We start from the raw sequence: 24,726 nt of genomic DNA on the forward strand, positions 1-24,726 counted from the left end.
TTTACATTCCTTTGCAGTGTCTCAGCAGGTAGATAAAGTGGCAATGAACTGACAACTTGTTCTGCCGTAAGACAAATTGAAAGGGCGGATCCCAATTTTTTTAAAGAGCAGGGCACCATTTTTAAAGGCTGCCCGATACAAAAAATTAAAAGTAGAATACTACCCTCTCCCCCACCCCCACACAATCCCCCCGGCAGTGTCCATGTATTGTCAGGGGTCAGTACAGGAGCAGTGCCAGGGCAGTGCCAGGGGGCAGAGTCCAGACAATGCCAGAGGCAGTGCCATTGGCAGTGTCTGAGCAGTTCGAGGGGGCACTGCTGGGGCAGTGCGCAGTTAGCACCTGGGGCAGTGACAGGGACAGCATCAAGGGAAGTGCTGGGGACAGTGTCAGGGGGCAGTCTCAGGATACTGCCCAGTCATGACTGTCACCCCCCATTCAGCTGAGTTCCCCCAACAGACCTTCCTGCCAGGTGCATGTCACATGCTGATGTGAATGGATAATGTAACGGGTGGGGATTAGGGAGCAGGGATTAACAAGCATTGAGGCCTGTTAATTAGATTTAAATTTATTCTAATTGGGATCCCGAAGTTGAATGTTGGGATTCTCATGACGTCACTGGTGGGGACAGGGTTGGGGATGATCACCTCGGCGTGAAACGCAGTTTGTGCCTGTCACAGAATTCCACTTACATCGTCAATCCCACCCGACAAAAACAGGAGCAGAGAATCCCCCTAACCCATGTCTTCACCCAATATTCACCCTTTTATCAGAGGTTGCTATCCAAGCAGTGGGACTCAAGCTACTTTTCTTCTTCTTAACCTGTGGCCACTGAAACCAATTGCAGAATCTTGGCTGGGAATTGGCAACTCAACACAGATGTGAGGATCAAACATGTTGCAATCCGAATCTGTATGGTGCAACCCTACAGTTTATATTCAAATTATTGCTTTAATGCGTGTATCCAAAAGCCTTAAATACATTTAACCGTAAACTGTTGAAAAGCCATTATTTACTGGCAATCAGAATTAGATAGTAGGAATGTTGTCTAACCTTATTGATGTTGGCTGTATTTGTTTGAAGGATGCAGGTGTGTACATGGAGTCTGCAGCAATGGAATTCGTGGAAATGGGAAGTGCATTTGCTTTTCTGATTACACTGGGCCAACATGTGACCAAGGTAAATATGCTTTCTTAATTTAGATCAGTTAAAAACACTGGTTGGTATAAAGGGGGCACTTTTAACCTACCCCACAAATCTGAAGGGATCGGGTACAAATTGATTTTTACACCCCATCCAATTTTATTCCCCATTGACGCCCAGGGCGTAATGTTGGGCAGGGTGTAAAATCAATGCTTTGCTGTTGGGTTTCCTGTTCTATGAGTTGGTTAAATTTGTCCCTCATGTAACAGTGCAATAGTGTTTGGCACTGCAGAGCAGCAGGATACAGATCTTGGCTGGAATCCTCTCATTTGCCCTCTTTAGGATTCAGGCTATATCTCTGTGCAGAGACACTAGGCAGAGGGCAGACATCTCCTCACACAAGAGGAGTGTAAACCAGAGAGAAAATAACCTCTGGTTGCCATTTGGCTGGTTTTGGATTGATGAAGACTTGTGAAGGTGTGAGGTACAGCAGCACCCCACAGAAAGGAAGTGGTGGAAAGCCTTTAAAAAAGAGAAAATCATTTTTTAAAAAAACTGATGTAAAATAGTTCTTCACAAGCAGTTTAACTACAGATTTTAGGCTCTTTTGTAGCGGGCTAAAGTGTAATAGTTAAATGAAATGGTAGAATGGGAATTTTAATTTTTTGTTTGCACTTAATTCTATTATGAATTTTCTTGATTCTGAATGGGATCCAAATACTTTGCCGTATATTAGACGGCAAGACACCCAAGTCTCTTTTATGCTCAAGACAGGTACTAGGTGATGCCTGGCAGTAGATTGTGAAATCTGGAAACCAGCTGACACACAGGCTGGTACTTGCAATGTCTGAATCATGAGTGCAAATCTGTGTAGAATAATGAGGTGAAAGTCCCCACTCCTTGCTGGGAGAAACATACCTGTGAACAACTTCCATGCCAATGAATTGGAAATCCTACAGATTGAAATGGGAAGTAGAAGGGAAAAAACATTGGGCGAAAATTTCTTCTAGTTTTGCGGGTCCCAAAGGTTGGACCACATGAGTGCTGCACTTCCCCACGTAGGTGGGACGGCTGACAATCTTGTGGCGGTGGTCAGCCATTTAGATATACAAAGGCGAGGGTCCTGGCCTATCATGGGGTGGGATGGGCAGGAGCTTGCACCCTTACCTCAGGGTCAAAGTGAATGACCGTCCACAATGGACAGTAACTTGCTTCAAGAGCTATGCAACATATTTGGATTAATACAGACTCAGGGCTGTTACTACTTATAGTAGTTATGGTGTTTTCAGTTTTTAAGCAGTTAATGTAAAAATTCCCTGGATTGAATTTGTTTTTAATTTTAGGTTATGGATAGGAATATAGGAACATAGGAATTAGGAACAGAAGCGGGCAAACTCAGCCCTTTGAGCCTCTCCGCCATTCAATCAGATCTTGGCTGATTACTGAATCATCTTCAAAGCGAAACTCAGTTCAAATTCAATGAGATTTGTTTACTGATATGATGGGACAGTTGCCTCTTGTAGTACTGTACCACATCATCACTCAATTCAGTTGTGGTATTGCGATGTGAAAAAGATGGAAATAAATGCTTGTTACTTTTCCCCAGAGGTCCCTGCCTGCAAGTCACTGCGATGTGGAAATAACACACAGTGTGTGGAAGAAAAGACAGGGAGCTTCATCTGCAAGTGTCTGCCTGGTTTTCAGGAAGTTGCAAAGACTTGTGAGGGTAGGAAACTTCACCTTCTCGTCACTTAACAGTTTTGCAAGGAATTTAGCTCAGGGTTTGAGAAAGGAAATAAAAGTTTTGAGAGTTTCATGGTTTTTGTTCACAAATCCTTTCCCATAAACACTTTTAGAAACATTTCTCCTTATCTGCACAGTGCATTTATTAAGTGCTGGTGGAACATTATTGTAGCCTTCCATCAGCATTCTCCACAATTTCCACTTTCAGGCAGTTGTGTATTTCTGTTGTCAAGAGTATGGTTCAGTTCATTGTTTCGATTGGTGTTCTATTAAGTAAACACTTCACACTTAGCTGCCGTGTTTTTCTTAATTTGTTCTAGCCAATGAGCCTGGTTAGGGATCCCCGTTCCATTTGAATAAAAAAAGAGGAGATCTGATAGAGTTATTCAAAATAATGAGCGATGACTGATAAGGTAGGGTAATAAGCTGGTAACGTGAGACCATCGATAAAAGAGTGAAGGAAAAGGTTAGGAGAACTTTCTTCCACATTAAAGCTTGTTAAGAATGCTTCGACCAAAACAATGGTGGACAAAACAGTGGGGGCGGTACGGTGGCATAGTGTCTGGCTTGGGTCACTGTCTGTGCGGAGTCTGCATGTTCTCCCGTGTCTGCGTGGGTTTCCTCCAGGTGCTCCGGTTTCCTCCCAAAGTCCAAAAGACGTGCTGGTTCGGTGCATCGGCCATGCTAAATTCTACCTCTGTGTATCTGAAGGCGCCGGAGTGTGGGACCGGGGATTTTCACAGTAACTTCATTGCAGTATTAATGTAAGCTTGCTTGTGACACTAATAAATACATTTTAACTTTAAAAACTTTTTAAAACTTTGAATTTTAAGAAGCAGAATCAATTAAATGGATAAAGATTTGAGAAGAAATTAAGGAATATGGGGAAAGGAATAGCTCTGAGATATATTTCTGAGTTGGTGCAGGCATGCTGGACATAGTGCGATCCTTTTGTCCTATAAATGTTGAGACAGAAGTAGTTCCAGATCACACTCAAACATATGCTAGAAGGCATCGTGATTGTGAATCACTTTTCATTACCGAGGATGTGCTGGACAATGTGCTGAATACAGCATGTGAGCATTTAGGGGAGGCAGTGATATTATCACTGGACTAGTAACCCAGAGACCCAGGGTAATGCTCTGGAGACCCGGGTTCGAAACTCACCACAGCAGATGGTGAAATTTGAATTCAATAAAATACGGAATTAAGAATTTACTAAAAACCATGAAACCATTGTTGATTGCCGCAAAAATCCAACTGGCTCACCAATGCCCTTTAGGGAAAGAAATCTGCCGTTCTTACCTGGTTTGACCTACATGAGACTCCAGACCCACAGCAATGTGGTTGACTCTTAAATGCCCTCAGGGATGGCAATAAATGCTGCCCTGCCAGCAATGCCCACATCCCATGAGCGAATATTTTTTTAAAAATCACAGATTGCCACTGTACTGTAATGTGCAACAATCTTTCACAATTGGGTAAACCCTTTGTCTCCGGTGTGGCAAGGGACTGGGTCTGGTGATGAAATACTGAACCAAATTATTGTGATACCCTGATATCAGAGAATCATAGAATCCCTACAGTGCAGAAGGAGGCCTTCGGCCCATTATGTCTGCACCGACCACAATCCCACCCAGGCCCTATTACCGTAACCCCACATATTAGAACAAAGAACAAAGAAAAAGAACAAAGAAAATTACAGCACAGGAACAGGCCCCTCGGCCCTCCAAGCCTGCACCGACCATGCTAACCAACTTAACTAAAACCCCCTACCCTTCCGGGGACCATATCCCTCTATTCCCATCCTATTCATGTATTTGTCAAGATGCCCCTTAAAAGTCACTACCGTATCTGCTTCCACTACTTCCCCTGGCAACAAGTTCCAGGCACACACTACCCTCTGTGTAAAAGATCTGCCTCATACATCTCCTTTAAACCTTGCCCCTTGCACCTTAAACCTGTGCCCCCTAATCATTGACTCTTCCACCCTGGGAAAAAGCTTCTGACTATCCACTGTCCATATCTCTCATAATTTTGTAGACTTCTATGAGGTCACCCCTCAACTCCGTCGTTCCAGTGAAAACAAACCAAGTTTCTCCAACCTCTCCTCATAGCTGATGCCCTCCCTACCAGGTAACATGCTGGTAAATCTTTTCTGTACCCTTTCCAAAGCCTCCACATCCTTCTGGTAGTGTGGCAACCAGAATTGAACACTATATTCCAAGTGCAGCCTAACTAAGGTTCTATAAAGCTGCAACATGACTTGCCAATTTTTAAACTCAATGCCCCAACCGATGAAGGCAAGCATGCCGTACGCCTTCTTGACTACAAGAATTAACCCTGCTAATCCCTTGACACTAAGGGGCAATTTAGCATGGCCAATCAACCTAACCCACACATCTTTGGAGTGTGGGAGGAAACCGGAGCACCTGGAGGAAACCCACGCGGACACGGGGAGAATGTGCAAACTCCACACAGACAGTGACCCAAGGCCAGAATTGAACGCGGGTCCCTGGCATTGTGAGGCAGCAATGCTAACCACTGAGCGACTGTGCCACTGCCCCATATCTATTATGAATCTTTCTCTACGGAATAAAAATAGATTAGCTTGGCATTGTTGTTGGTCTCATCTTCATTTGAAGGAGCTAGATTGTCTATTATTTACTTATCTTATTTCAAAAGCTGAGTGCTATATATATATATAATATATATATACTTGCATATGTTTGTGCCTGAATTGCCAAAGATCTGCAGGCTATTTATTTGTTTATTTCTGAATATATGTCCTGTAGTGTTGCCAACTCAAAGTGATTTGATTCCCTCACAAGGTTACTCCTTGAAAGGAGGATCCTGCGGATGCTGGAAACATTTCCTGCACCAACAGTGTTCTTTGCAAAAATAAACCAAGGGACGTAAAAGAATAAATTATGAAATAGGAGTTGCAGTATCAGAGATGAGTGATGACACGGTGGCACAGTGGTTAGCACTGCTGCCTCGCCAGAGTCGTAGGTTCAATTCCGGCCTCGCATCACTGCCTGTGTGGAGTTTGCACTTTCTCCCTGTCTCTGCGTGGGTTTCCTCCGGGTGCTCCGGTTTCCTCCCGCACTCCAAAGATGCGCAGGTTAGGTGGATTGGCCTTGCTAAGTTGACCCTAGTGTCAGAGGGATTATCAGGGTAAATGCGTGGGGTTATGGGAATAGGGCCTGGGTGGGATTCTGGTTGGTACAGACTCGATGGGCTGAATGGCCTCCTTCTGTACTGTAGGGATTCTGCGATGAGTGGATATATTTAAAATATTAGAATTGTATTTATGAATGCAAACAAAGCTGGAGTAGGCCCTAATAAAATAATTAAAGTTTTGAAAGTACTTGAAAGAGTAAATGATGAAATTCTTTCTTTCTTCAGTGCAGTGGATCAAAAACAGGAATAGACCGGAATTCTCCGACCTCGCCCGTGGCTGGAATTCTCCGGTCCTCCTGCTGAATGGAGGTTTGGCTGAGTGCCAAATTCTCTGTTCTCACTGGTAGCGGTAGCAGGACGTGCAAGACCAGAGAATTCTGGCCATGAACTAAAGGTTAATACCAAAAACACAAAGCAGAAGTACTTCCACAGAAGGGATATAAGGATGTAGTCCGTCGAAGTTTATCCAAACATGGCATTTAATAGAGAATTAAGTAAACACTTCAGGACGAAAAATAGGAGATGATATGAGGAAAGAGTAGAGGAGAAATTATGCTGATAAAGTTGGTGTGAAGTTGGGTCCAGTATAGACATGATGGGCCAAATAGCTTCCTCCTTGGCTGAGAGTTCAACAATTTTTCTGTGTCCTGTCAGGATTTCTTTTGGCGTATCCCTTGTGCCTCCGTTTTATTTTTGCGTTTGAGTCACTGATACACCCTTTCATAGAATATACAGCACAAATACAGACCATTTAGCCCAACCCATCTCTGGTTCCGGTTTCCGCCCTTTCTCCACTTCTCTCATGTAAATATGCAGAGTCTGTTCGAGGCCAGATTTTCTCTGATCCCAGGATTTTCTGACCCTTGGGCGCAGTGAGAAACGGGTGAGAATTACTTCTGGTCTCCATTTGTAGATGGGGGGGGAGGGGGGGGGGGTGGAATTGGGCTCAGAGACCATTGAAGCCCCCATGGGGGACATGACTAGACGTTGCTCAGGGACACCTTGGCACCGCCAGGTGGGCAGTGCCAAGGGAACTGCGGCACGAAGCGGGAACATGAAGGAGGTCATGAAGGGAGGCATGAAGGAGGACCCTTGGGAGGGTCTTCATGCCCCAATGCCAGTAATCTTTGTTGCAGAGGGGGATGGGTAAATATCCCTTCAATGAGGGGAGGGTGGGAGGAGGGACCCCGATGTCCATGAAGGGAGGGCGAGGGGGTCCTCAATTTCAATTTGAGACTGGGGTGCCCAATCTTGGTGAAGCCAAGCTTACTGGCATGTTTAGGCCCTGCCCCTCTCAGAACTGGTGCGAAACTCACCACTCTCCCAAAAAATGACCAAGTGTGGGAAAATTGCGATTTCATTTCTCACCCGAAATGACACTTTAGCCATTTTTGGGGGAAAATTCTGCCCGTGGCTCCTAGTTTTCGATTCTCCCACTAGTGGGTACAATTTCTCCACATCAACCCTTTACAAACCTTTTATAATTTCAAGGATCACTATCAGTTCACTGCTAAGTCTTGTCTTTTTTAAAGAAAAAAACCAAACTTTTCAATCCTTTCTGATGGCAGCAGTTACTTGGTACCATCCTTCTAAAACTTATTTGCTTCTGCCTGTGGTTCCGCGTCCTGTTTATAGAATGAAGACAGAATGGTGCACAGTACTCTAAGTGTGACCTGACCAGGTCATCTTTCTGATGGAACCTGATCTTATGGTTAAATGATGGAAAATGTGGCCAATACTTTTAGATGTAGGTGGTACCATACTGTAAAGCGTTAAAAGAATGGTTTCACGTATATTAATGAGTGCATGTTGCACAGTGAAAATGGGGTAGCTCTTAACTATACTCTGGGCAGGACCTTTCCACCAGTGGGATCTTCCAGTCCTGCTGAAGGTGACCCCAGTGGCAGGATGGGGAAGCTATGTACCCATATTGACGGGACTGGAAGATTCCGGCGGCGGCTAATGGTGAGCCACCTCCACAGCTAGAAAGCATGTCGTGAGGTGAGGGGCAGAAAATCCCTCTCTCTGTGTGGATGAATGCATTATATTAGCTCTTTCACTCACTTTGGATGGTGTGAATTATAATAGGTTAATATTAGTTAATCATAGAATCATAGTTTATTGATTAGTGTCACAAGAATCATACAATGCAAAAGAGGCCCTTCGGTCCATCGCGTCTGCATCAGTACACGAATAACATCTGAATTCCCACCTAATCCCATTTACCAGCACTTGGTCCTGAATGTGCCAAGTGCTCATCCAGGTACTTCTTAAAGGATGTGAGGCAACACGCCCCTACCACCCTCCCAGGCACTGCATTCCAGACCATCCCCACCCTCTGGGTAAAAAACGTTTTCCTCACATCCCCCTGAACCTCCTGCCCCTCACCTTGAATCTATGTCTCCTCATGACTGACCCATTAACTAAGGGAACATTTGCTCCCTATCCACTCTGTCCATGCCCCTCAATCTTTTACACCTCAATCAGGTCACCTCTCAGTCTTCTCTGATCCAACAAAAACAACCCGGGCCTATCCAACCTCTCTTCATAACTTGTGTTCCATTCCAGACAGCATCCTGGTGAATCTCTCCTGCACCCCCTCCAGAGCAATCACATCCTTCCTATTTGGAGTATTGCATGCAGTTCTAGTCGCCACACTTCCAGAAGGATGTGGAAGCTTTGGAGAGAGTGCAAAGAAGGTTCACCAGGATGTTGTCTTGTCTCGAGGGCGTTGGCTATGAGGAGAGGTTGAATAAACTAAGATTGTTTTCACTGGAAAGATGGGGACTGAAGGGAGACCTACAGTGGTCTACAAAATTATGAGAGGCAAAGACAGGGTGGATAGTCAGAGGCTTTTTCCCAGGCTGGAGGTATCAATTACAAGGTGGCACAGGTTAAAGGTGAGGGGGGAAAGTTTAAGGGAGATGTGCAGGGAAAGTTTTTCACGCAGAGAGTGGTTGGTGACTGGAATGCGCTGCCAGAGGAGGTGGTGGAAGCAGGCACGTTAGCAACATTTAAGAGGCACCTGGATGGATACAGGAATAGGGAGGCAATAGGGGATATGGTCCGAATAAGGGCAGAAAGTTTTTCTTTAGTCTAGTTAGGGCATCATGATCGGTACGGGCTTGGAGGGCCAAAGGCCCTGTTCCTGTGCTGTACTTTGCTTTGTTCTATAATGTGGCAGTCAGAACTGCGCACAGTACTCTCGCTATGGCCTCACCAAAATTCTACACAACTCCAACACAACTTCCCTGCTTTTGTAATCTATGCCTGTATGAAACATTTGTCTGAGAAATTAATGTTCAATGTTGTTGAATTAAAATCTTTATTTGTTATTCCGTACCCTAGCAATAGATCCATGTACTACAAACATCTGTGACAAGAATGCACACTGCGAATACTTTGGTAAAGGAAAATATAAATGTATCTGTCAGCCTGGTTACCGTGGAAATGGAATGCTCTGTTTGCCAATAAATCCTTGTAGCATAGATAACGGTGGCTGTCCGGAAAATTCCACATTGTGCAAGTACGAGGGACCAGGGAAGGTACGTTTAACTAAGTACATGATACAATTTGCATTTATTATTATTGTTTAAATAAGCAATTATCTGATGGTTATTCATTAAAAAACACCATTAAATGATATAAAATCAAAGTAATTTAGATTAACATGCTTGGTTCAGTTCCCTTATGACTCAGTCTTGTTATGATGTTGCTGATTTCATCTTGAGAGAGCACAGGGAGAGGTAGTAAGGAGGTGGGCTAAGCAGGGGAATAGAAGCTGGCATTTCAGTTCCTGAGTTAAATTAACAACAGCAGCAACTTGTATTTATGGAGCACCTTTGACGAAAACATCTTAAGACATTTCACAGAGATATAAAACTAAATACGACTTGAGCCCCATAGGGTGACAGTAGAGCAGATGAGTAAAATCCAGTAATCTTGGCAGGAACATGCATGTTGTAAGCAGACATAACCAACAGGATAGACTTGAGCAAGGCCCCACAATCAAAATGGCTTCATGGCTTCCATTTAAAGAATGGCCACTTCCATTGAATAAAGGAGAATGATCCACATTTGTGCAATTGTGAACTTGGGTGGCACAGTGGTTAGCACTGCTGCCTCACAGCGCCAGGGACCCGGGTTCCATTCCGGCCTTGGTCTGCATGGGTTTCCTCCAGGTGCTCCGGTTTTCTCCCGCATTCCAAAGGTATGCAGGTTAGGTAGATTGGAAATGTTAAATTGTCCCTTAGTGTCTCAAGATGTGTAGGTTAGGTGGATTAGCCATGGTAAATTCCGGGTTACAGGGATGGGGGGGTGGGTGTCTGGGTGGGATGCTCTTTTGGAGAGTCAGACTTGATGGGCCGAATGGCCTCTTTCTGGACTGTAGGGATTCTGTGGTTCTATGGAAAGAATAAGAGAAACGTGGTTGGTTCATATATGCTTTCAAATTAAATATGTGCAGTCTGCGCCGCGTTTATCACACTTGAAGAATTCATGGAAATTTTTTATTTTCTAAAGTCTTTCTGCAAATGTAAAGATGGATTCATCGCTAAGAACTCTTCCCAAGGTTGCATCCTGAAAGATGTTTGCAAGCCATCGCTCTGTAATAAGACAGCAAAGTGTGTAACCGTGTCACCTGGAAATTTTGAGTAAGTGTTTGCCAGAAATTCTTTAATATTGAAGTCTGCTATTGATCTCAATAAGCACATATCCATGTTGAAAAATAAACTGCAATGGTTAGAGTAGGATATAAGTTGAACATTTACAGGTATAATTATACATATGGGAAATTCAATCTACTAAAGAGTTTATGTGGTAATGACTCAATTAGTAGGGAGCGTCGGGGATTGGGGCTTGTTTTACTTATTGGTCACTCATTCTCACCGGAAATATGTGACTGGTAGAGAAAAATTCTGAGGGAAATTGGGACACTCATTTTTCCACCAGATTCAATATTCAGGTAGACTTTACAATCGAGACTCAAGACTCCAGACACGAGGGTGTTTAAATATGTAAAACTCCAGTTGTGGAACCTCAGTTAGATTCTCCATGTAGAAATGGCCAGACTGTGTGAGGCGTTCGTCCCAGTTTTTTTCTGGGAGGAGTTGAGCAGCTGAACCCACAACCCTTAAAGGGACCAATGGAGGCAGTGTAGAAAATGTTAGTTTATGGGGTTTTTTAAAAAAGTGGACCCAGTGTGAACATTCAGCCTTTGTGTTAATTTTTTCTATGGTTTCATGAGGCTGTGAACATAAGAACATAAGAACTAGGAGCAGGAGTAGGCCATCTGGTCCCTCAAGCCTGCTCCGCCATTCAATAAGATCATGGCTGATCTTTTCGTGAACTCAGCTCCACTTGCCTGCCCGCTCACCATAACCCTTAATTCCTTTACTGTTCAAAGATTTATCTACCCTTGCCTTAAAAACATTCAATGAGGTAGCCTCAACTGCTTCACTGGGCAGGGAATTCCACAGATTCACAACCCTTTGAGTGAAGAAGTTCCTCCTCAACTCAGTCCTAAATCTGCTCCCCCTTATTTTGAGGCCATGGCCCCTAGTTCTAGTTTCACCTGCCGGTGGAAACAACTTCCCTGCTTCTACCTTATCTAGTCCCTTCATAATCTTATTTGTTTCTATAAGATTTCTCCTCATTCTTCTGAATTCCAATGAGAATAGCCCCAGTCTACACAGTCTCTCCTCATAAGCCAACCGGGAATCAACCTAATGAATCTCCTCTGCACCCTCTCCAGTGCCAATATATCCTTTCTCAAGTAAGAGGCCAAAACTGTACATACTTCTGTACACAATATGGCTGTCCTGAGGCTTATTATAATCACTTTTATTTCATAGAATGGCCCTAAGCTCTGGAATTCCCTCCATAAACCTGTCTGTCTCTCGGCTTTGCTTTTTCCCTTTCAGATGCTCCTTAAAACTTACTTCATTGACTGAGCTTTTACTCATCTGCTCTAATGTCACCTTATGGGGCTCAAGTCGTATTTAGTTTTATGCCTCTGTGAAGTGTCTTGGGATATTTTTGTTAAAGGTGCTCCATAAATACTGGTTGCTGCTGTTGTTAATTTAATGACATCTCAAGTGCACCCATGGAGATTTTCCCTCTGTTTTTGGTATCAGTTGGGAGCATATTGGTTTCTGACTCGGAAGGTTGAGGATTCAAGACCCTTTCCAGGATTTGAGCACAAAAACCAAGGCTGGCATTTCAGTGCAATGTTTAGGAGTTTTGGGTGGTTGGAGATATTATCTTTCATGTAGCATGTTAAACCATGGCCCTCTCTTCCATGGATGCGAAATAACTGTTAGGAAAATAAAGGTAGTTTTAAGTGATTTATATTGGCAAACATTTGAAATAAGGTATAGTCTTAATTGTGTTTGATTTAATGTTTCAGTGCCTGAAAGAGTAAAAGCTATAATTAGATTCATGCTGGACAAAAGGTGTTTGTGTATGGGGGTTGGTTAAATTCCAACTGTGTTTCTATTGTGTTTAGAGATGGCTACAGCAAGAGTGGGCTATGGCATGAAGAGTAAATAGAATTATCAGTCATTGCCTAGCAAAGCTTTTAAGTTTTAGTTTAGATGGATATATTGCAAGTGGAGACAGGACACTGGGGAGTGAATATCTCTCAACTCTGCCAGAAGAAAGACTGGCTAGCATGGCAGCTGCAAAAAAGCAGGCTTCTTGAAGTACCAGTTACTGTCCAGATAACCAGGGAATTGGGATAGAAAGAATGACTGAAGTTAAAAGAACCGGGACTGTTTAGAAGAATTCGAGGAAGAGTAAACAAAGTGTTCTGAGTTAAACAGTTAATTGCAGTGACCAAATTTGAAGTGGGAAAGTAAACTTCAGAGGTACCTCAAAAGTTTGATGCTATTTTATTAGAGTCAGGGAATTGAGAGCGAAAGCATTTCTGAACAGTTTTTACAGCAGTCAAGACAAAGAAATCTTGAAGGGGTGGTGTAAAAATATGGACTGGATTTCGGAATGCAAACCTAATAGAATGATTGTGAACAAAATAAAATAAGGTGTTTTTTGAAAGTGGAGTTTGGAAACTCTCACTTGACAATCATTTGGGGGATTCTGAGGAGAACTTCTCAGACATTCAGAATGAAGTATTTGACCACAGTCATCTTGTGTGTTTAAAGGGACATTGTGTTATTGAAACCCTTGTAACTTAAGATACGCTTAGGCATCCATGTTAGGTGAGGAGAATGAAGGAGTATTGTATTATAATCCAATTTCAATAAATGATTTTTCTTGTTGTTAGAACCAATTACCGGTCCTGTGACTCTGGTCCCCACATTTTATGTAAAAAAAGCAAAAAAGCTGCAGTCTTTTGCCTGAATCCAGCTTACAAGTTAAAGCAACTAAATCATTAAATGAGCTGAGCTTACCTTTCACACAGAAGAAACATTCTTTTAAAACTCTTCTGGATGTATTGAACTATGCATAATGTCAATGCAACTTTCATTGGATCAGTTGTAGATTCATTTCTGCTTGTATTTTTACCATCCAGGTGTGTCTGTAAACCTGATCAGATTGGAGATGGCCGCAAGTGCATCGGTCCCTTAAAGGATGTGATCCAAAAACTTATCACCAACCAGTACAGCACTGCAGCACTTGCAATGTTTGGTAAATTTCTCAAATTATACTCATGTTTTATCTATTATAATCATGCCCTTTCCTCTCAATCCTGTAAATCTGCACACGCTAAGGCAAAAGCTGCCATTTATTAGGAGAGAGAAAATGGCTTGGATTTGACACTCCTTTTTAAAGGCAATTTTCATGCCAATATTTATCATTGTAGGATGGATGGGACTGGATAGGGCTTCATTCTGAGGTAACAACTTTATCTGTGCCAATTTCGCCTATGTTCCTGACCACTGGTTCAGGTTTTCCACTGATCTGGTTAGATACAAGTATCTGAGGCCTTGATAATGGTGAACCTTTGTGTCGTGCCTCCCCTCTACTTTCCCAACATATTGATGCCTTTATAGTGCTCCCTGGGAGGCACTTTCATGCCAATCCCAAACAGGAGATGTTCTCTTGAACAGTACCCCTGGCCACTCCAGCAACTCCTTTCCCTTCCCAGCACAAATCTGCAATTATCCATTGACTCTTCTCTATCTGCATCAAATTAAATACTCCCATTGAATTCAGCTAATATAAGCAACTCTCCAATCTTGACAGCAAGAGGAGGTGTCTACATAAAGGGCCTGGGCGTGAAATTGTGCTAAAGTTGGGCGTCGGGCCTTTAACGCGAGCTGCACCCACATCCGAGCAGATCGTGCCTTTACCAACACCCGATTCGGGCATGGGTCCGGCCCGCGCCCGACTTGGGCAGCGTGACGAATTAAATGCATTTGCATGCATTTAAATCGACTTAATGAACCGCGCGCCAAACTCTACTGCCAAATCCCCACTTTACCGTCTTCTGGCCCGATCCGCGTCCGCGCTGTTACCGACCTGAAAAATAAAAGTCTGAAGTCGCCACTGCAGTCTCCGAAGAGTGGGGTCAGAGACTGCAACGGCTCTTTGACCTAGGTCATCCTCTGGTCGGGGCGGGGAGGGGGGTGGGAGGAGACGGGGTGTGACGTATCATCCCCTGGGGGGGGGTGGGAGGGGAGGGGGTGTGACCAATCATCCCCTGGGGGGGTGGGTTGGGAGGGGGTGTGACATCTCATTCCCTGGGGGGGGGTGTGACCGATCATCCCCTGGGGTCGGGGGGGGGGGGGGGGGGGGGGCGGTGGAGAGGGGGTGTGACGTCTCATCCTCTGGTTGGGGGCGGGGGGGGGTTCCGCTGCCTGCCTGTCTGCGGCTGATCCCTCCTGGCACCATCACTGGTACACTACCAGCCACAGATTACTCTTCCCTGCAGGTGCGAGAGAACGGGAGAGATGGCTGTGGCTGGTAGTGTACCAGTGATGGTGCCAGGAGGGATCGGCCGCAGACAGGCAGCGGAACCCCCCCGACCAGAGGGTGAGACGTCACAACCCCTCTCCTCCCCCGCCCTCAAGGGGATGATCGGTTACACCCCCCCCCCCACCACCCCCCCCACCCCCCGGGGATGAGACGTCACCCCTCCCCCCCCTCCACCTCCCCCCGCCGACCAGAGGATGATCGTCAGAGAGCCGACCTCTCCGCTTTCTGCTTTTTTTTTTCGCGCCCGGGTGCGCGCTGTCAGATTTTTTTCGAACTGCGCATTGGTCCGCCAACACTAAGCCCTGCCCACAGCGCGGATCGGGCTGGAGCTGGCAAAACGCGTATGGGCGCGCCGGAAAGAGGATTCCAGGCGCGGATCTATTTGACGCCCAGATCCGGCACTTAGACTCAAAATGGTAAAATTCCCCCCAAAGAATAGTGCTCGTGCAACCCTTTATTAATATCAAGCCACACTGAGGTGTGCCGATGCTTCCTAACACTGTACTTCCTCTTGGTGTTCGTGTGAAAATATAGTTGTGTGTTCCTCGAAGGTGTGATCTCAGTGGTGGATCATGTGTGATAATAGCAGGCTGCTCTTTTGTTACTGTGGCCTGCTGGGACTGAGATGACTTTCATTTAATAGTAGTTATGTCATGCGATGGCTATATGTCATGTGCTACTCAAAGAACAAAGAACAATACAGCACAGGAACAGGCCCTTCGGCCCTCCAAGCCCGCGCCGCTCCCCGGTCCAGGATTGAATCCTGAATCCAGGATCCCCGCCCAATTTTCCAGCCTATCTACATACCAATATCCTATCCACCGAGCTGTCCCTCACAGCTACGATGCTTTGTTCATTACAACCTATTAACTCACCCCCACCCCCCCATTCCAGACCATGTGATCTCCAGGGAGAGGCGAAAATCCAGAGTGAAAAACCCCAGGGCCAATATGGGGAAAAAAAAATCTGGGAAATTCCTCTCCGACCCCCTGAGGCGATCGAAACGAGTCCAGGAGATCACAATGGCCCTGATCGGAAAATGCTTCCCAACCCTAGTCATTTCCACTTCCACGAACACCATATCAATTCCCTGCCCCCGAGACAGGTTCCCAACTATCCGCAGTCTCGCTCTGTACTGGCACCAGCAAGATGATCATAGAATGAAGCCTTGAAACGAGAAACAAGGAACAATTAGCCCGCGCCGCTCCCTGGTCCAAACTAGACCACTCTTTTGTATCCCTCCATTCCCACTCCATTCATATAGCTGTCTAGATAAGTCTTAAACGTTCCCAGTGTGTCCGCCTCCACCACCTTGCCCGGCAACACATTCCAAGCCCCCACGACCCTCTGTGTGAAATATGTCCTTCTGATATCTGTGTTAAACCTCCCCCCCTTCACCTTGAACCTATGACCCCTCGTGAACGTCACCACCGACCCGGGGAAAAGCTTCCCACCGTTCACCCTATCCATGCCTTTCATAATTTTATACACCTCTATTAAGTCTCCCCTCATCCTCCGTCTTTCCAAGGAGAACAACCCCAGTTTCCCCAATCTCTCCTCATAACCAAGCCCCTCCATACCAGGCAACATCCTGGTAAACCTCCTCTGTACTCTCTCCAAAGCCTCCACGTCCTTCTGGTAGTGTGGCGACCAGAACTGGACGCAGTATTCCAAATGCGGCCGAACCAACGTTCTATACATCTGCAACATCAGACCCCAACTTTTATACTCTATGCCCCGTCCTATAAAGGCAAGTATGCCATATGCCTTCTTCACCACCTTCTCCACCTGTGACGTCACCTTCAAAGATCTGTGGACTTGCACACCCAGGTCCCTCTGCGTCTCTGCACCCTTTATGGTTCTTCCATTTATCGTGTAGCTCCTCCCTACATTATTCCCACCAAAATGCATCACTTCGCATTTATCAGGATTGAACTCCATCTGCCATTTCCTTGCCCAAATTTCCAGCCTATCTATATCCTTCTGTAGCCTCTGACAATGTTCCTCACTATCTGCAAGTCCTGCCAGTTTTGTGTCGTCCGCAAACTTACTGATCACCCCAGTTACTCCTTCTTCCAGATCATTTATATAAATCACAAACAGCAGAGGTCCCAATACAGAGCCCTGCGGTACACCACTAGTCACAGGCCTCCAGCCGGAAAAAGACCCTTCCACTACCACCCTCTGTCTTCTATGACCAAGCCAGTTCTCCACCCATCTAGCCACCTCCCCCTTTATCCCATGGGATCCAACCTTTTTCACTAGCCTAGCATGGGGGACTTTGTCAAACGCTTTACTAAAGTCCATATAGACAACATCCACGGCCCTTCCTTCGTCAACCATTTTGGTCACCTCTTCAAAAAACACCACCAGGTTAGTGAGGCATGACCTCCCTCTCACAAAACCATGTTGACTATCGTTAATGAGTTTATTCCTTTCTAAATGCGCATACATCCTATCTTTAAGAATCTTCTCCAACAACTTCCCCACCACGGACGTCAAGCTCACCGGCCTATAATTACCCGGGTTATCCTTCCTACCCTTCTTAAATAACGGGACCACATAGGCTATCCTCCAATCCTCTGGGACCTCACCTGTGTCCAGTGACGAGACAAAGATTTGCGTCAGAGGCCCAACGATTTCACCTCTCGTCTCCCTGAGCAGCCTTGGATAGATTCCATCAGGCCCTGGGGATTTGTCAGTCTTTATATTCTCTAACAAACCTAACACTTCCTCCTTTGTAATGGAGATTTTCTCCAACGGTTCAACACTCCCCTCCGAGACACTCCCAGTCAACACATCCCTCTCCTTTGTGAATACCGACGCAAAGTATTCATTTAGGATCTCCCCTACCTCTTTGGGCTCCAAGCATAAGTCCCCACTTTTGTCCCTGAGAGGTCCGATTTTTTCCCTAACAACCCTTTTGTTCCTAACGTATGAATAAAATGCCTTGGGATTCTCCTTAATCCTGTCTGCCAAGAACATTTCATGACCCCTTTTTTGCTCTTCTAATTCCCCGTTTGAGTATTTTCCTACTTTCATTGTACTCCTCCAGAGCTCCCTCCGTTTTTAGCTGATTGGACCTAACATACGCCTCTCTTTTCCTTTTGACCAGTCCCTCAATTTCCATGGTTATCCACAGCTTGGTCTTGTTTCTTTTCTATCATATGCAGACAGCATTGGGCCCTGGCAGGCAGGCTGCAAGTGGGCTAGTATCCTAAGGGACAGAGCTATCACCTGTCCCTATATTGAACATATCCCAAGCACTGAGTTTTGGCTCCAGCTAGTTATTGATATGTCAGAAAGCAGACCAAATTGTCCCAATGAGATCAGTGCAGCCCTGCTTCCTGGTTTTTGATTCAGTTGCTGTGTTTTTTGGAGCAGGAATCAGTATATAGGTGCCTCAGGGCAGTACATTCTTGGAAAATATTTGTGCTTTCTCTTATCTTTCCAGCTTTGATAAAGTCATTAAACTTTTTCCTGCATTTGTGCCATATATGAAGTCATAGAATTAGCAATAATTGTCCAACTATCTCCTTCCGTTGCTCTAAACTACTGTCCTTGGAACCTCCTGCCTATCACTGAGTCCCTCCCAACCTTACTTTCTTCAGCAGCATTTCACATCGACATCAAGAAAATAGGTGCCTGTCAACCAGCCACAGACAAACCAGATGCTGTTATAAACTGAATTTGGCGGTCTGCTCTGAATCCATTTTGTGGCTTCCTCTCCTTTAGCTATTGCAAACTTTTAAATCCTGCAGCAGTATACTAATACCGTGTTCACTATTGGTTAATTCCCAATCAGAGGTTTTCTTGAAAGTTGGAGCTTGTCCAAAATATTTTAATAAGGTAAAGTTGAGAAATTGGGACAAGGCTAACTTTGGGCCTACACTAATTATGACCTACCTTACTTTCTTCCAGGATTTTGCCTGAGTGGAAATCCAGTCACTGGATCAGATTGGGGTGTAGCAGGGCAGTTACCATTAATTAGGCCTGTTCTTGCATGTTTAGATTTTTACATTTCCTGTGTGGCAGCTTGATGCAAGTACAAGCTGACAACATTGTAGCGAAGGAAACCTTACACTGTTGTAATGTTGTTTGGTGTCTCACTAAGAGGTCTGGAGGATTGAACTTAAACCATTTATTGTTAACACACAACTAATAGACATATCTTCAAGGTATATTCCTGTCTAGACAGTATCACATCTGACTTCTCTCAGACTCTCTATACACCATCTATTATCATAATGTGATCAGTGCAGTCTCCCCAGTTGCACATTAACCCTTACTAACCCGAACACCCTTATACTACACCTCTCCCCAAGTCCTTTCCCAAATATACCTACAAAATAATGTTTCCATGCTATCCCTTCTCCCACCAAGTCTGCAGGCATTACAACTCTCTGGAACTCATTCTTTTCCCATTCAATAGGCTCAACTGCTTTGGGCTGATTTTGTTTGTTCAGAGTTGAAATTGTCATACTTGGTGCTTTAAGAACTCCGGTTTCAACATCTGGGTTGCTCCTTCCCTTTTTTAATGTTAGGTTTTTCTTTGTTGACAATCTGTCTTCTTTGATCGGATTCCATGGCTTATCCCATTCCTTCTAGAGGAAAGATTTGCTCTAGTCATTCAGAGAGTAGACTCTGGTTTTCTTTCTCTGTGGGGTTTCCCATGTTCTTCTTGGAAGTTGACATTTCAAAAGCTGGAATCATTTCCACTGGTTTCACAATTTTAGCCAAATATTTGTTTAGTTTTCCAGTTCTGTTTCAAGCCAATTACTCTTTTCATTCAGCTCACCAATTGCTCTGGTGAGTTCAGTTGTCTTTGTTTCAGAGTTCATAGAATCCCTACAGTACAGAAGGAGGCCATTTGGCCCATTGAGTCTGTACCGACCACAATTCCACCCAGGCCCTATTCCCGTAACCTCGCACATTTACCCTGCTAAGCCCCCTGACACTAGGGTCAATTTAGCATGGCCAATCAACCTAACCTGCACATCTTTGGACTGTGGGAGGAAACCGGAGCACCCAGAGGAAACCCACACAGACACATGGAGAATGTGCAAACTCCACACAGATAGTGACCCGAGGCCAGAATTGAACCAGGATCCCTGGCGTTGTGAGGCAGCAGTGCTAACCACTGTGCCTCCCATATTTGTAGAGCCTTCAGAAAAGCTCAACAACTTCACTTGGGCATTCAGTTCCTTTGAGTCTTTTTTCACTGACTGTTCCTTAGACTCTTGCAATACACTTTAGATCATCAATCTGTTTCTTAGAATTTTCCTTAATCCGCTTTTAATATCCGGATTTCCTCTTCTGCACTGCGCATCTCATCTTTCATGTTCCTCGGAAGGGATTGAAGTTCAAGAATTTCATTGCTCTTTTCATGGTGGATTTTCAACATTTTATTAGTTTTGGTCGTTAATTCTGCATTCAACCAACTGCTCCGATTCATCAGTATTTCCTTCTTCTGTTCCAGGCATTTTTTGCAATACTGTTAATACTTGGAAGTTCATCAAGTTCAAATTTTTCATTTGCAAACTCATCTTCCGTATGTGAAAGTTAGTTCTCTACACTGAACAGATTTTCCTCAGCAGAGCCCAATTCCTCTGTGCTACGTTTCAAGATCACATTTTGAAATGTACTTTTTGCTAGTTGTTTGAGACTCATGCTCCTTTGTGAGATCTTATCTTCCAATTTTTTTCTTGACCTTTTAGGTTCTTGATTTCCATTTCAGCCATATCATCTTTCAAAAACTCAATGGCTCTCATCAGGTTTGAGACATCCAATGTTTTTCCTTCAAGTTCCCAGATCTTCAGGGTCCGATTAACATTTCCTGATCTTATTTGGATCAGAAGATCATAAGACATAGGAGCAGAAATTGGCCAATTGGCCCATCGAGTCTGCTTCGCCGTTCAGTGAGATCGTGAATGATCTGATCATCCTCAACTCCACTTTCCTGCCTTATCCCCATAATCTTGATTCCCCTACTGATTAAAAATTTGTCTATCTCAACACTGTAGATACTTAATGACGCAGCCTCTAGAGCCCTCTGTGGTAAAGAATTTCACAGATTCAGTACCCTCTGAAAGAAGAAATTCTTCCTCATCTCTGTTATTAGTGGGTGACCCCCTTGCTCAGATTATGCCCTCTGGTCTTAGGCTCTCCCACAGGGGAAACAACCTCTCAGAATCTACCCTGTCAAGCTCCCAGAATACTCTGTCTCAATAAGATCACCACTCTCTTCTAAACTCCACTGAGCATGGACCTGTCTTCTTATGGGTGGCACGGTGGCACAGTGTTAGTACTGCTGCCTCACACAATGTCAGGGACCTGGGGTCAATTCCAGTTTGGGTCATTGTCTGAGTGGTGTTTGCACATTCTCCCCGTCTCTGCATGGGTTTCCTCCAGGTGCTCCGGTTTCCTCCCACACTCCAAAGATGTGCAGATTAGTAGGATTGGTCATGCTAAATTGCCCCTTATTGTCAGGGGGATTAGCAGCGTAAATATGTGGGGTTACGGGTATAGGGCCCTTGGTGGGATTGTTGTCGGTGCACAGTTGATGGGCCATATGGCCTCCTTCTGCACTGTAGGGATTCTATGATTCTCTTTTGCATTGCAGCAAAATTTGTCCTTGTCCTTCATTTTGGTATTCCTGTTGGTTAGGCCTTCATCTGGAGAAGTCTGTACTTACTCATTCCACTTCTGTAATTGTAGTATTCATGACTTTAGTATCCGCTCACAGCTTGGAAAGGCCTTTCAATGCACTCTCTTTTCCTGAAGTTGTAGATAAGACTTTTCCCTCACTGTTGAATTGAAGCTCCAAGTTTTCTCATTTTTTTTGCTCCTGTACGCAAGAATTCTTCATCTTTCCCTTTTCCTCCTTCAATCTCTCCTCACTTTGCAATTCATCCTCTGCATACTTCCTCATCACTTTTGCCACGTGCTCCTCTTTTTCATGCATCGCGTTAACAAACTTGTTTTTCATTTCTTCATATATATCTTTGAAAATGTAATGTTTTTCCAAGTTTTCTTCCAAATATGTTCAGCTGTGTGGTTTTCTTCTTGTATCTCTTGGCTTCCTCCTGGAATATTTAACAATGTCGAATCTTAACTGCCAACTAATTCTGCCATTCATTCAGAGTGACATTAAATTCATTTTGCTTCCGTTAGTGATTTTCCAGAGAACCAAGCTGTAACCTGAAAGATCTTTGGAGCATGCGAAGGTCTTTTAACAGGTTTTCCATTTCTTTGTGAAGCTCAATTGTTTTGTCTTGAGTTTTCTTGTAATTTAGCAGAGTCCTTTTAACTCTTCTGCTCTTCACGACAGTCTTCGTTTCTTCATGTTGCTGAAGTGTTTGTGCTTTTGCATTTGGTCATGAAGGATATTCTTCCAACTATTTATTTTCTTGTTCTCCTCTTTCCAACTCATGCTACAATTCAGTGCATTGCTTTTTTTGCCACCAGCTTTTTCTGAAATAGTATCCACCATCTTTCTAACTAATTCTTCATCTTTTTCCCAAGGCCACGTATTGATTCTTCAGCATCTTAGCGCAGCGATTTCTTCGAGTACGTTTTCTGCCTGCTGTTGTGCCTGGCTGTATTTCTATTTGAGTACGACCACAATTTTGATGCAAACATTTTTCCTGTGGAATAACTTGATAACTTTCCTTCATTCACAGGCATCTGCTTGCTCCACGCAGCCACCTGCTGTTGCAATTTTGGCAATAGTGTCAGCACTTTCAGAATACTCTATTTTTAAGCCTTTTGGCTGCTTCTCAGCCTCTTACTTCTGCACCAAATGCAGCTTGTGCATCTTATTATACTGACATGATCTGAGCCCTTGTGTTTTGCTGGCATCTGACTGTCTGCGTGGAGTTTGCACCTTCTCCCTGTGTCTGCGTGGATTTCCTCCAGATGCTTCGGTTTCCTCCCATAGCCCAAAGATATGCAGGTTAGGTTAATTGGCCATACTAAATTGCCCCGTAATGTCAGGGGGATTAGCAGGGTAAATATGTGAGGTTACAGGGACAGGGCTGGGGTGGGGTTATTGTCGGTGCAGGCTTGATGTGCCGAATGACCTCCTTCTGCATTGTAGGGTTCTATGATTTTATGATTCCATGATATTGTCGCCCTCACCCTGGAGTCTCCTTTCCCTTTTGGCGCTTGATTTGGGGATGTTCTATACCTTTTGTTAAGGTCTGCACTCAACACAACTTGGACTTTAAATTACTTGTCAATGGCTTTTAGTATCTCACCAAATATGGTTGAGGATTCGTCTATATCTTGTTTTATGATTACATTGTCAGCAAATTTACCAAGTACACAAATGTATTAACTTGCACTTCCTCTGACTTCCTATATAATCTTGATGCACCCCTGTATCTAAAAGTTTTTTCTCCATGACACCAAATTTTGCATCTGGTTTTGTCCTTGTATGAGCTCAAAGTGGTCTGGTAGTTTTAATTATCTATCAATGGCTGTTTCCAATAACAGGGAATTACAACTTAATCCCTCCCCCCCAACCCCCCAAGATTGCAGTAATAATTTTTTCTCCTCTTCCTCTGCTTGTTGCGTTGGGTTTCAGTTATCTCCTGTTGCGATCTCAGAGTGGTTTTTTATAAAACTAACAATTTTTGCCAGCCATTTGCTTCTCTGAGCTTGGGAAATCAATTTGTGGCAATTGTTTCTGCCTTCTGTTTTAAAAAAAATGGTTTTCATTCATTCAAACCCGGCTGCCACGTGGTATGGTGCTAATTTGGGAGCCAGCTGCAGCATTCTTCAGGCTGTGCTGGTTAAACCATCAGTATGTTCTGCCTGATTATTTCTAAAAGGTTAGTTCAGACTTTTTCTCACCCTTTGTGATCTGGCTAGATCCTTTGATTCTGTTTCATTAGGTCTGGCGATGGTATTTTTCCTGAAATTTACTCTGCTTGTAATCTGGCTAGTTCTTTTGACCCTTTCAGGTTTAGCAATGAAAATCCATGCGCTCTATTGGATTCTAAGAAGCACAGTGGGTCTTTCTTCTGCCCTTAATGGCCTCCACATCTGCAATGGAGCTTTTTTAGGCAATCTCCAGCTGTACCTTCAAATTAGGTGCACTTTGCTCAGGCTGCAGTTTCTTTACTTTTTCATGTCTTCGAATTTCAGGATCCTTTCCTTACTGCTACCATGCTGCAAGATTGTTTGGTGTCTCACCAAGAGATCTAAACCATTTATTGTTAACACACACCTATATACATCTCTCTAAGGTATAGCATAAGTACGATCTTCATGCTGACTTCTCTCTGTACGCTGCCTGGTATCTTGTGACTTTATACATTATAATGCAGTGTTTCAGTCCCATAATAACCCTTACGAGCCCAAAAAACCTTTATAGTACAGATACCTGGGAAGTGAGTGATCAGAACAAGCAATTATCTATCCGCTTAAACAATCGGACTAAAAGATTGTGAATTAATAGTACAAGGACCGAGAAGAAAGTTTAAATTAGAAGGGGAAAATTCAACGTCACATCAGGGACAGAAAGTGAAATAAACAGTTCACACCAACAGGATTGTTTGGCTGAGCACCAAATTCTCCATTCTCGCTGGCAGCGGCAGTGGGGCGTGAACGACCAGAGAATCCTGGCCAAAGAGAGGCAAGGGAAAAATGAATTAAGAGAAAAAAAAAGACAGGATTAAAAGACAATAATTAATTCCTGAAGAAGTGAAACTTCAGAC

At 44.1% G+C, this 24,726-nt stretch overlaps 1 protein-coding gene across 1 annotated transcript in view; it reads left to right on the top strand.

Annotated features, from left to right (window-relative positions):
• Window positions 1–24,726, top strand: part of LOC144491876 (stabilin-1-like) — a 213,167-nt gene that overhangs the window by 28,377 nt on the left and 160,064 nt on the right. The window contains exons 6-10 of the mRNA XM_078210166.1: window positions 1,082–1,177; window positions 2,748–2,867; window positions 9,416–9,612; window positions 10,589–10,719; window positions 13,599–13,714. Of these exons, the coding sequence (XP_078066292.1) occupies window positions 1,082–1,177; window positions 2,748–2,867; window positions 9,416–9,612; window positions 10,589–10,719; window positions 13,599–13,714 (660 nt within the window). The remainder of the gene's footprint in view (window positions 1–1,081; window positions 1,178–2,747; window positions 2,868–9,415; window positions 9,613–10,588; window positions 10,720–13,598; window positions 13,715–24,726) is intronic.

Source organism: Mustelus asterias, chromosome 3 (assembly GCF_964213995.1).
Source record: "Mustelus asterias chromosome 3, sMusAst1.hap1.1, whole genome shotgun sequence".
In the NCBI taxonomy this organism is placed as follows: domain Eukaryota; kingdom Metazoa; phylum Chordata; class Chondrichthyes; order Carcharhiniformes; family Triakidae; genus Mustelus; species Mustelus asterias.